The 11,855-nt window shown below is 39.2% G+C and overlaps 2 protein-coding genes across 2 annotated transcripts; one reads left to right on the forward strand and one right to left on the reverse strand.

The window, feature by feature from the left end:
- The first annotated feature begins 45 nt into the window (after positions 1–45).
- On the forward strand, positions 46–8,920 carry LOC306700076 (tumor necrosis factor receptor superfamily member 5). The gene is made up of 9 exons (XM_079164972.1): positions 46–453; positions 637–762; positions 2,352–2,498; positions 2,600–2,693; positions 3,272–3,348; positions 4,691–4,798; positions 6,004–6,054; positions 6,410–6,550; positions 7,974–8,920. The coding sequence occupies exons 1-9, from the start codon at positions 378–380 to the stop codon at positions 8,153–8,155; spliced, it is 1,002 nt and encodes a 333-aa protein (XP_079021098.1). The 5' UTR covers positions 46–377; the 3' UTR covers positions 8,156–8,920.
- Positions 8,921–9,247: 327 nt separating this feature from the next.
- On the reverse strand, positions 9,248–11,853 carry rbp5 (retinol binding protein 1a, cellular). Its single transcript, XM_079165569.1, has 4 exons — positions 11,515–11,853; positions 10,971–11,155; positions 10,426–10,527; positions 9,248–9,605 (listed from the first exon to the last, which is right to left on the reverse strand). The coding sequence occupies exons 1-4, from the start codon at positions 11,588–11,590 to the stop codon at positions 9,552–9,554; spliced, it is 417 nt and encodes a 138-aa protein (XP_079021695.1). The 5' UTR covers positions 11,591–11,853; the 3' UTR covers positions 9,248–9,551.
- Between the last annotated feature and the right edge of the window lie 2 nt (positions 11,854–11,855).

Genomic DNA, 11,855 nt, shown 5'->3' on the forward strand with positions numbered 1-11,855 from the left:
ACCGACACAGAGAAAGAGACAGAGAGAGAGAGAGAGAGAGAGACATGGAGGGGGAAACAGCACATTAGGGTCACTGGGGTTTTCCACTGTGTAGGATTAGAAAAGACATGCGAAGTCGGTAAGGCTAGACTGAGAAGGGGAAACACATATGAAGTCACAGAACATTCAGACAGCAGAAAAAGAGTAGAGATAGTCAGAAAAGCAGAAAGGGTAAAGAGATTGTACCTTGAATGATGCTCCTTGAGCTAAGATGATTAAATAGCTGTCATTTCAAAATGTTATGAGCAGGTTTCAAGGAAGAGTGTAGAGAAAGATTGTCATTGTAGTCTTTAGATATTTTACATACAGGTGGAGGACTGTAATCGAATGGGCAACAAATGGCTATAATGAATTGCATGAGTGAGGATAAGTTCGCCCGAAAAGATGGGACATGCTGTGATCGCTGTGCTGCAGGTCAGTCACGGTTTTACTAACTTATCTTAACTATCTTTTCTTTTGGGATGACAAACTTCTTTATAGAACTGTGCACCACAACACAGTATTTATTCAGCGTTTCAGCATTCCTCACACATTATATTTGCATTACAGCCCGACATCACATTTTTCTGTATACCTCTGTTTTCTCAACTCTCTCAGGAAAGTACATGGTCGCCGAGTGTAATAACACAGAGAAAACCAAGTGTGACGATTGTGGATGGGGTCGGTACACAGCCACAAAAAATCACTTGCGGAAATGTCACGTCTGCACGGACTGCAGTTCCAGTAAGTCCCATACACACAAACAGTATCGTACACGCTCGCACACACATACTTCTTCTGTACTGCAAACACAAACAGTCCCTTCCTCTTCTACCCCTTGCTGTCTTTGTGTATAGAGTGTAGATTTTTTTCTTTGTGTGAACAGCATCACATCCACTTTTTTTAACATCTTCCTCTTTTCCATTTTGTTTTCATTAAACCTCTACACTACCGGTGGGGTCAGTAGTTACACAACTTGCTGTGTAGCCAATCTTTTACATTTAAATATTTCACTCAGTGTTAACGTCACATAGTTTCAGTGAAGAGCTGGAACAAGCTTAGAAATGAAAATATGATCCTGTCAGTGTGGAGTAGGTTTATTTTTCAACCTTCAAAGTAATAACCCCCATACACTTCTAATTTAACCACGTTAGGGTGGAGTCTCATGTATTGTCTTTGCTCTAACTCTGGTACAAAGCAGCAGCACAGACGGCTGTAAAACCTGCGTGTCAAACGAGAATGTAACTGGAAAGAAATGTAATTGTGATTCATTGTAAAAAGTTAACAGTAAACCCAACTATTGAGAAGAACCTGAAATAAGTATTCAAGTTCAGTTCTGTTAAATCATATTTCTAAGGCAGTGGGAAGTCTTACTGCTTCAAGTTCAACCGGTTTAAAATGTTGCACCAGCTTAAAATGTTTTACAGCGTGGAATGAAAAATGTTTGTTAAAAGTTAAACATTGTCATTTATTCTCAAGACAAGTCCAGTCAATTTTGATTTAAGTTGCCTAAAATTACAAGTCTGTATCAGAGGACCATCTTTTCCGTGGATGGATAACTGAATGGGGCCCTTGGACCAAAGCCTCTGTTTGAAACGACTGTAAAGCGACTATAAAGAGATTAAAAAAAACAACTACAGAAACACCAAATAACTAGAGAGATGCATAAAGCTTTTTTTCGTCTCATTGTTTGAGGCTCTTTTGTCTCTTCTAATGTCTGGCGTCTGTGGGGGGCCTTTTACGCGTCTGTTGCCAGAGACCTGTTGTCTCATAGTCTGCTTCTACTCTTTCCCAGTGATGGAAAGTAACTACGTGAATTTACTCAAGTACTGTACTTTAAGTACAAGTACCTCAAAATCGCCATTCCATTTTATGCTACCTTAAACTTCTACTCCACTACAATACTGTATTTTTTACTCCACTACATTAATTAGACAACAGTAGTTGCTTTGCAGATTATTAATACGAAATATAAATAACTAATTACCATATATTGCTGTGGATTAAGCTACCCAGCAGTACAAAAGCTTTGGCAGCTATAATGCTAGTGATGCTGACACATAATGCATCCCTAATTATAATCCAGTGATAGAATATTATTCTAGTACTTATACTTTTGGTACTTTAGGTATATTTCAATGGTAATTCTTAACACACACGTAACACAGTATTATTACATTGTGATATTGCTACTTTTACTTAAAGTAAAAGTATGGAGGACATCTTCTATCACTGCTCTATCCTTAACAGGGACCAAATGTTTACACACAAAGAAACTAAAATGGGAGAGACCTCAGCAGCAGCAACAGAAGACCTTTCTTTGACTCTTTCAGATAACAACCAGAGTAAAGTAAAGGACTGTACAGCTCAAGAGGATGCGGTGTGCGGGTGTATGAAAGGTTTCTACTGCAACAATGATAAATGTGAACACTGCCAGCAAGTGACCCAATGCCTTTTGGGTGAAGGGGTCAAGGTTGAAGGTAAGCTTCCATTGTAAGATGCAAAATAAATGATCATGCAGTACAGCAAGCATTCACACCTTACAAAACGGCAACTGAAAAAAACGTGTTCCTTTTTACAGCCACTCGCACGAATGACACAATCTGTGCTCCGTGCCGAGACGGAACCTACAGCAACGTAACAGATTTCCTGTCGTCCTGTCAAACACATACCAGGTCAGATTGCATATTTTTTTTTCTTCTTTTTTTTTTTAAAGCTAAAGGATGTCGATGTATGTAATGTGATAGAACATGACGTGCATCATTTATTAGTCATCCATCGAGTCACAGCAGATATGAAACATTTTTGTTTGGGTTGACATTAACAGTCTACAAACCCGAAACATCCACATCACATCTTCTGTGACTATATTTCCTCCACACTGTGGGAACTGTTTCTTGAGCTTCTCTGGAGCTTTTACATGTCACATTCAGTAGGCTGTACAGGGACAAACATTCCCTGTGGGGCCACCCCCTCCAAAAAAAAAACCCAAAACTACTTCTCCCAGGCCTCCATATCCTCTCCATGGACTTCCTCCATGTCAGATTTGTATGTGTTTTCCCTCCCAATAAGTTTACTATTAAAAAAGGTATGATTTTCATAATGACATTTTCTAGTAAAGTCCTAAGCTTAACTTTCCTTGGAAAATGTCCTTACATTTCCCAGAAATGTACCAACCCTTTGCAACCCTAGTTATAGATACACTACTCATTATGTGGATACAAATTTGTTTGGGCTTGTATGTTGTTTTCAGATGTGAGGACGTCGGAAGACAGTTGAAAACTCCAGGAACCCCAACAACTGATGCCATCTGTGGCAACTTCAAATCTCGTAGGTCTCCATTTTAACATTAAGGCTGTTGTTACAAATGTGTATCCTCTCTTTAGATCTTATATCTCTTATAGATCTAATATTTTAGTGAAAAAAACAACTTGTGCAAGTATGCTCTTATTCTGCGTAACTGAGTGAGTTTCTGTTGATTCTTCAGTTCCTATATGTCATATGACCAAATGAGAGGAAGTAGAAGTTGCACAGATGCAAAAATCATTCCTAAGGAAGAGAGTTACATTACTACCACTATAACCACTTGTTGCAGTTAGTACGTGTCTGACAGGAGATGGGGGCGATTCTGTTGTTGTGACTGGCTATAAACCCACCTTATGAGAATAGACATTAAAGCAGAAGCTAGCAATAGTTTTACAACAAAAATGTATCAAATGACAATGAGAAAACAATAAATGACAATGTTAAAAGGGATCTACTGCGGTTTATAGCAACTCGTGAGTATCAACGCCTTGTTCCCGCTCGCAATTTTACTGTTTTGGTTCACTCTCACGGCTGTCATGGTGGCATTTCTGGCCGAAACAGGCAGCTTTGAAAACTGTGACACTGTTGTAGACAAAATGAAAGAATCTGTTCCAACCACAGGTGCTGAGACTATAAATTAGTAGATAAAGCATGAATAGTTCATAACACACTATAATGTAGTTGTAAGCAGAAGTAAGCACTTAATGTAATTGTATTATAACTATATCACTGGTGTATACAAAAACATAACATAGTAGTATCAGATGTGTATGTTAATCACATTAATACAGTTTTTAACCCACATGTGTATAAGTAGTTAATAAATGCTTTATAACATGCTGAAAGTATTTGTTCACATGTGTAATCATACAGCTATCTTACACAGTGTTATCAAGTATCTATCAATAGTTTGTACATTAGTTATGAATGCTTCATAAGGCGAGTTATAATTGCTGACAAATACATTAGTAAACACTTAAAGATATAACAAAATAATCTCACCTTACAACTACATTATGGTGTATTATAGTATGTTATAAACCACTTAAGTGTTTAAATACTGCTTGTAAATGTTGATAATAATTACTAATAAGTGTATGTCTTGGCATCATTCTTGTGTGATCATAATTTACCAACACCGGCGTGAAATAGAAATGAAATAGAAATGAAATAGAAATGAAGTCCTTTTCATTGGCAGTCATTTCATTCATTACAATATTATTAATGATGAATCAAGGGGAGTATTCAGTAATCACTCACTCCCTCTTTACTTCCCAGAAGATATACGTTACGTGTGCAATCAGGAAGAGGACCTAATTAAAATGTATTTAGGTCTCTCTAAAAATCCCCCTTTTCTGTTTATCAGAATGTCCCTGGATATTACCCGCAGGCTTGTGGTCAGGACTCTTGTTGACCGCACTCATCCTGTTCGGTCTCCTCTGCTGGAGGGCAAAACGCAAGTCATACGAAGCAGGTGTGTACAACGTGTAACATGCGTAGGTGCGTTTAGTCACTGTTTTTCGCACACTTTGGTTAAAGTCTTCCCGAAGAGTCAACAAATGCCCACACACACTGGTACACGCACATCTGTGAGACACCATTTACTTTGTGTCAAGTTGAAGGTCACTGCTTATGTCTGTCACAAATACTTCCTCAGTGTTTCTATTAAAGCCAATCTATCGTTAAAATCTGAGTGAGGTCAAATTACATTTACATACCTGATTTTTTTATATTAAATGAAATAAATTAGTGTGGTCTAAAATTAATTTATGCAAAAAGAAGTGTAACAAAAGAAGAAATGTAATGACCCAGAAACGTGACGTTAAACAAGCTCGGCGAGCATGACAAACTGAATGAGGAAACCACATCCTGTACATATTCAGCCTGACACAATTATTTGGTATAATGTGACGCACATTTCACAGGCAGCAACTCATACAGAGAAACAGTGCCTACGCATGTGGTACAGTCTCAGGACTAATTGTTTTGACTGACGTTCAGTTGTATTTCATTGACATTTACTGTATTTCCAGTGAAGCAATTTGCCAATACTGGAAACTACATACAAAATTAAATTAAACCGCGAAAAAGTTGGGTTTCACAACTAGTTTGAAACTCCAGTATGCAGCTTACAAAATAGAGTAGTGCAGGGATGATGTATTTTCGTTGACAAAAAGCCAATGGGATATTTCCATTGGATTTTGGATTATTGCAGAAAATAAAATAAAATCATGACACTTACACATTTTGTCCAGCAAGACAATCTAATTAGCGCGATGACGTTTTGAAGTCTAATTTCGCCATTTAAAACACTTAAAAGCTTCCAAATTCAAGGGAGGAGTACCTACTGACGTATTTTATATCCTAACAATATGAAAATATCTTAAGTCTTTAATGTCTTAAAACATGCCTGGAGGGGATCTCTAGGTGAGTTGTCACTCATAGTGGCTAGATTAACCCATTGGGGGTCACTAGGTCAAAAATTAGCTGTGGGTCCCTGTTTGTCATAATCTGGTTAGATCCAAATACATCCAGGAGCAGCGTGTACATTTTAACACATGGCCACTAGACAGATGATGATACTGGGCCATGACCACACCATGATGCTGCGTTGACAAGTTTTATATTAAAGGTTGAGGATTCTTTTCCATCTTCAAGTCTGACTTTTTTTTTCCACAGAGAAAAAGAAAACTAAGATTTTTTTACAACACCCTTTCAAGTCTACAGGAGGTGAGTGTTTCAGATACATATGAAAAGTATCAATTCAATATTGAGTCACACAGAGCTGTGGTGAATTTGAATGTTACAGATGTATTAATGTATGATTGAGGACGTATAAAGAACTTTTCCTAAAAAGATACTTACAGGGATCACACTTCACATCTCAATGACTATTGGTGCTACAGAAAGGAGTATTTTGAGAGGTTACAGGGCCCCCTATGGGCCGATCATACACACTCTTTCTCTTGAATAACCAGTACTATGTTCCAAATTAGACAACCTATTAAACTTATCATATTTAAATCACGACTACGGTAGATATAAACTGTGTCATTAATACTGATTGAGCTTATTTTTGTGACAGCCGACTCCAGTGTTGCCGTTTCTCTGGTTGAAGCAGCACCGTTCACTCAGCTGGAGCTGTCTTTACCGTTGACAGAGCTCAACGGTCACTGCCAAGAGAGCTGCGACATGGAGAGCTGCAAACTACCACTTTTCAACCCAGGTGCTGAATCCTTGAACACTGCTGCATGCCCACTCACACACACACGCACGCACACACTTTACACTATTAAATAAGTGTTCATGTGTTGGCCTTTTTTTGTATGTCTTCATAAGAGACAGTTAAGAGATGAAAAGAAGAAAATGTGAGAGTTAGGGTATGACCATACAGTCAATGCGTATGACATGGAACAAAAGTCCCCGGTCGGACTCGGTGGCTTTACGTTATCTCTAAACCACGGGTGCACCTTAAAACTATTAGAGAGATATAATCGGCATGATGAGCAATTTCATTTTCCCCACAGTTTTACACAGACGATGCCGTCATTCAACTGAGCACATACCTGTTATCCTCAAGGTGCTGCTTTACTGCTGTCAGTTTGGATCGTCATGTTTGCCCAGTTGCACCAGTCCACTCCGAATAAAACACACACAAGAAGCAAAAAAAAAAAAAGTGTCTTCTCGGACAAACTAACTAACGTTAGCAGTTTTGATCCTGGAGAAGTGCTCCACTTTAAATCTAATTATTTTGACCAGAAGATTGGTTAATAACAAAGTATCGGCGGCTGGTGGATAGCGAAGTGTTAGAAGGTAATCCATCATCTTCCATGGTGACCACATTAACTATCTTCTTAGTACAGGAAAACTAACTGACTAACTTCTGCTTACCACGAGCCAGCAGCCAGTCAAGCAGCAGGTAATTAACTTTGGGCACTTGATGGCTGCTCATTTAAATCACATTTTTAAGACTGACCTTACATTGCAGAGTAATGATAAATGATAGCTTCTTTTTTTTATGTCATGCATTAATCCAAACTACTTTAACTTCTAAGCTACCCAGTATCACTTGAACCACTCTTTGTCGCCACTGTACACATACAAATATGTAGGCAACAGTATTTAACACTTCCAAAACCTGCACATCAGCCATGTGTGGTTTCAGAATGTTACTTTTGTCTTCCAGTTGTCGCTCTTTGTAGTCTTCTGCTGCCGTTGTTATAATATTTTTCTGAGAAGAACCAATTAGGAAAACGTACAGATTGGTGACAAACCTGAATACAAGTGGAGAAACATAAGAGGCTTCGATGAATTTGAAAATGATGTGAATCATCAACTGTGACCGTCTCAGTCACTAAATCTCTACACCTTTAATAGACAGCGCTCTAACTCATCATGAAAACACCAACAGGCGGAATATCTTTTGGTCGATGTGGTGTTCAACCCACCAGTATCGAAGACACTTTTCCTTTTAAATTGTTAATTTCTTTTTTCCAGCCAAGTTTATAATGACTTTCCACGCTCATAAAAGCTTTCAGCCCCATTAAGATGGCCATTAATCACATAAAGAGCAAAGCATGTTTGATGTAACATTACTTTGAAGGATGGTCACTCTGAACATTGATTTTTTTATTCATTATCCTCCTCAGATGATAACGAGGTGGGTTGCGACTCACAAGAACGAGAGGACAGCAGCCTTCCTATAACCCGACTGAAGGCTTCAGTTTCATTCACTAAATCCAACCACATCAATGGGAGTGCCGGATCCTGCACTGGAAACCTCCTCAGGACCTACTCAGAGCCACAGGAGGACGAGTGGTGTGGGACATAAGGAAGTAAATATTGTTGCAACAGTATAATGATGGAGCTCAGAGTCCCTCTCCAGCTTAGGGATGCTGCAACTCGTTTTCAAACCTTAAACTGGACCTATTTATTTAAAAAACACAGAAGATGGCTTCTCTCTTTCTGATGAGTTTAAGGTGGCTGACGGCTTGCCGCCCCCTGCAGGACTTTAACGAGAAGTTCAGCTTACGTGATGTGATATTTCTGTGATGCATTTACAGTGAACAAAAACATTATTTTTAAATCCCTCTGCAGCTCTGTTGCCTGGTGTAGCGTATTCCTCTGAGCCATAGTGCTCCATTGTCCAAAAAGCTATTAAAAACACATCCGCGAGCCACATTGTTGAAGTGGGTAATGTGTTACTTCATCACCATGAAGATCGGCACTGTAGCTTATTCTGCTGCTGTGAATATGAACTGTTGATGTTTATTATTCCACAGCAGAAAATAGCCCCCTACAAACGCTCTATTTACTCCTGTTAGTAACTTATTGCTTAAAACTACAGTGTCCAGCCGCTTCAGAGAAGTACCTTTTTTAGGTTAAACTAAATATTAGTGTTGTTGTATTTTTATATTTTTGTATTACACCTTCCTACAGACAAATAGGATTGGTGCTGAGTGCCACAACGAGACCGATCTACCTATAGGTGGTCTTTTAAATGGGATTTGTTTGACCCCATTTCCTGGCTTAACCTTTATTGTAAATGGTGTGTTTTGTAATTATAATTTAAAGGATATCTAATTAAACTTATACTGTTCAAACATCCGACACCGATTCTGGTACAGAATTGTAATCTTGTCATCTTTTAAAGTATACTGTAATGCAAATTCTGACCATTGAATTTCAGTATTTGTAAACTATAAAACTTAAAAAATGTGCACATGCAAAATACACACACACACACACACACACACACACACACACACACACACACACACACACACACACACACACACACACACACACACACACACACACACACACACACACACACACACACACACACACACACACACGACACAGAGGCTACTAACGTTTAAAACTTGCAGCATGGTGTGATGAATTACAGACGCAGCAGTGATGACGGATGAATGATTTGTTTATAACAGTGTGAAGATAGATCACTATATAGTGCAATATAAGGAAGTAGGTTGGGAATGTTTACACAAGTCGTTCTGCTCAGTTGCTCTCTTTTCAGTTAGTACCATCAGACAATTAAGATGTACATGTACATTTCAGTATTTTCAAAGATATTCAGTCTTATTGTGACATTTCAAAATAATGTTGATTATAATTTTAAGACTATAAACATTATTCAGACTTGTACCGAGTCCTTAACTAGATTCTACTCAGAATAAATTCACTAAAACATATTTGCGGTTACTTCAAACAGCCTTCTTGAAGACTTGCTTGGCAACGACGCCTTGAACTCTCATCTCCTGCAGAGAGGAAAAGACCACATGGGGAGAAGGGGGGGAGAGGGGGGGTGTAAATGAATAGTAAGACAGCGTATCACTTATTTTACTCTCCTTTGATGTGACACACAAACCTGGGATTGTATCCAAAATACAATCCCACCCCCACCCCCCTCCCTCTTTGACCCCGTAATCCGTCTCCCATTCAATCACCATCCACTTATTTCCTGCTTTGACCCTACTCCTCCCCCCTTCCTCCTCCAGCTCTCCCTCATCCTCACTCACTCTTCATTATGCCCTCGCTTGTCCCCTCTCCTGCTTTGTGTAACCTTTAAAATCCACCATTTTAGAGTCTAATCCTCGCTGGCATTTCTTTCCCAATTCTCTCCTAAATATAAAACAACACAATGCTTTGTCCCAGCTGCAACACAGTTATTAGAACTCCTGCGAGAGCTATTTAGTGAGACACTAGCGATTGTTTGAAATCTTAATCAGCATTGACAGATTATCTGTAAGCTTCAACTCTTTCACAACCAGAACGAGAAGAAACACTCCTCTGTCTGAGTTATTGTAGCACTTTATAAAAAGACATGCATTCAAGTCTTTTGCCTCTTTTGTGTTTGCCTTCCTTTGTAGGCTCCTACTTTCCCCCCTCAGGCATGTACCAAGCCCTACAAACCTTTTTCTTCCCACAAAGACAAAAGCAGTGTAGTGCAACGGAATAAGGAAATGATGACATCCAAACCCTGTATTATTTGCATATTTAGCATATCAATTTGATATTTTCCCTTTAGTTTCCTCATTGCTTTTTCCCCCCTTTCTCTCCATCCCTATACATCCTTACCAAATGCAGCTTGTCACCCTCCAGCCAGTGTGTCCAGCCTCGTCCTTCCTTCTCGCCTCGCTGTTCACAGATCAGGTTGTCTCCTTCCCAGCTCACTGTAGTCTGCATGAAGACGGACATGTTGTGTTACTGCGTGCAATTAGTATGTAAAGCAGCTCACATGATTCTTTGTTCATTGCAAAAGGGTGGCCATGAGTTCAAAACCTTTTTTTTTTCTTGTCTTTTGCTCCTGTTCTCTATCTTTTTTGTTATTTTTGTACACTGTAAGATAGTGCTGCTAATTCCGATTCCTGAATGGGTGTGGAAACTCAACTGTTGTTTTTATTGTCCACTTTTTTACAACACATCACTCATTGTAGGCTCAACGGGGGTTTAAAGACGCAACACCAAAACACAGCAGTAGGCGGGTTGACTTTTGGCAGATTCCAAAATATAAACACACAAAGCAAACTTGTATAGCAAGTTATGATACTATCTATTATATCGGGAAGCCCGTCTACATGTTCAAACAAATCTATGTTTATATTCAGATTAACAACACACACCTGACAAGTACGACCGTCCACTGGTCCCAAATCTTCGGTGAATTCTTTTCCGATAGTAAAATCCATCATGAAGTTCTTGAAGGTGGTGAGAGTGCGGATGGTCATGGCCCCTGTGGCCGGGTCATGAGCGATCTCCTTTGAGGGCCTCAACAAACACACAATCTTCCTCAGGGCAAAATTAATATCTGAGAGAAGACGATTCATAATAGGATTAATATAACATGAGCTGTACTTTATTGTTCCTTTATTAAAAGGGGAGCTTTGTCTTGTCACAGAGTGGATACAACCCTATGAGTGTGTGTGGGAGGAGGGGGGTCTGGGGTCATGAAAAGGACAAGGTGGGGATTTCATTTCACTAATGTGCAGCTGCAAATGAAGATGATCCACATTATGAAATCATTGATTAAAACGATTAAGTCAAAGCATCAAATCAATAAAAGTACAAAAGTATCACAATAAAGGTGCAACAAAAGTCTGAACGTGGGGTTTAATAAATAAAAAGGATTTGTTTTAGGGGGTTACAGCTGTGTAAAAAGAGTCTTACCTAGAGCTGCGAGGTAGGAGTCCATATTTTCCTGCTCCACCATATGAAACGTGCCGGAATAATTAGGTTTAGACATTTTGTTCCCTCCAAAACTCCAGACGAGCAGAAATGTCTACTTTTCCTCCTGCTTGCTTTTTCTTTTCTTTTCGCGTCAAGTCTGCAGCCCAGAGCAGAGCCGCTGACGCCTTGTTTAAGATATCAGTTGCACTTACGCAACGTTTCTGGACAATGCCTGGCTTTTTGACGCGTAAAATGAGACCGTTGCGCAGTTTCTCTGTCTTCAGTGAACGTCCTCTCGGGTGGAGACTTGCGCTGGATTTATGGAATCGTTTGCAAGTCAG

Source organism: Pholis gunnellus, assembly GCF_910591455.1.
Source record: "Pholis gunnellus genome assembly, chromosome: 8".
Lineage (NCBI taxonomy): Eukaryota > Metazoa > Chordata > Actinopteri > Perciformes > Pholidae > Pholis > Pholis gunnellus.

Coding starts and splice junctions, on each gene's coding strand:
- LOC306700076 (XM_079164972.1), top strand. CDS start 378: ATGGCTATAATGAATTGCATGAGTGAGGATAAGTTCGCCCGAAAAGAT. Junction 763..2,351: donor CTGCACGGACTGCAGTTCCA/GTAAGTCCCATA, acceptor TGACTCTTTCAG/ATAACAACCAGAGTAAAGTA. Junction 4,799..6,003: donor ACGCAAGTCATACGAAGCAG/GTGTGTACAACG, acceptor TTTTTTCCACAG/AGAAAAAGAAAACTAAGATT.
- rbp5 (XM_079165569.1), bottom strand. CDS start 11,590: ATGTCTAAACCTAATTATTCCGGCACGTTTCATATGGTGGAGCAGGAA. Junction 11,156..11,514: donor CTCCTACCTCGCAGCTCTAG/GTAAGACTCTTT, acceptor GTCTTCTCTCAG/ATATTAATTTTGCCCTGAGG. Junction 9,606..10,425: donor AGGGTGACAAGCTGCATTTG/GTAAGGATGTAT, acceptor TCCTCTCTGCAG/GAGATGAGAGTTCAAGGCGT.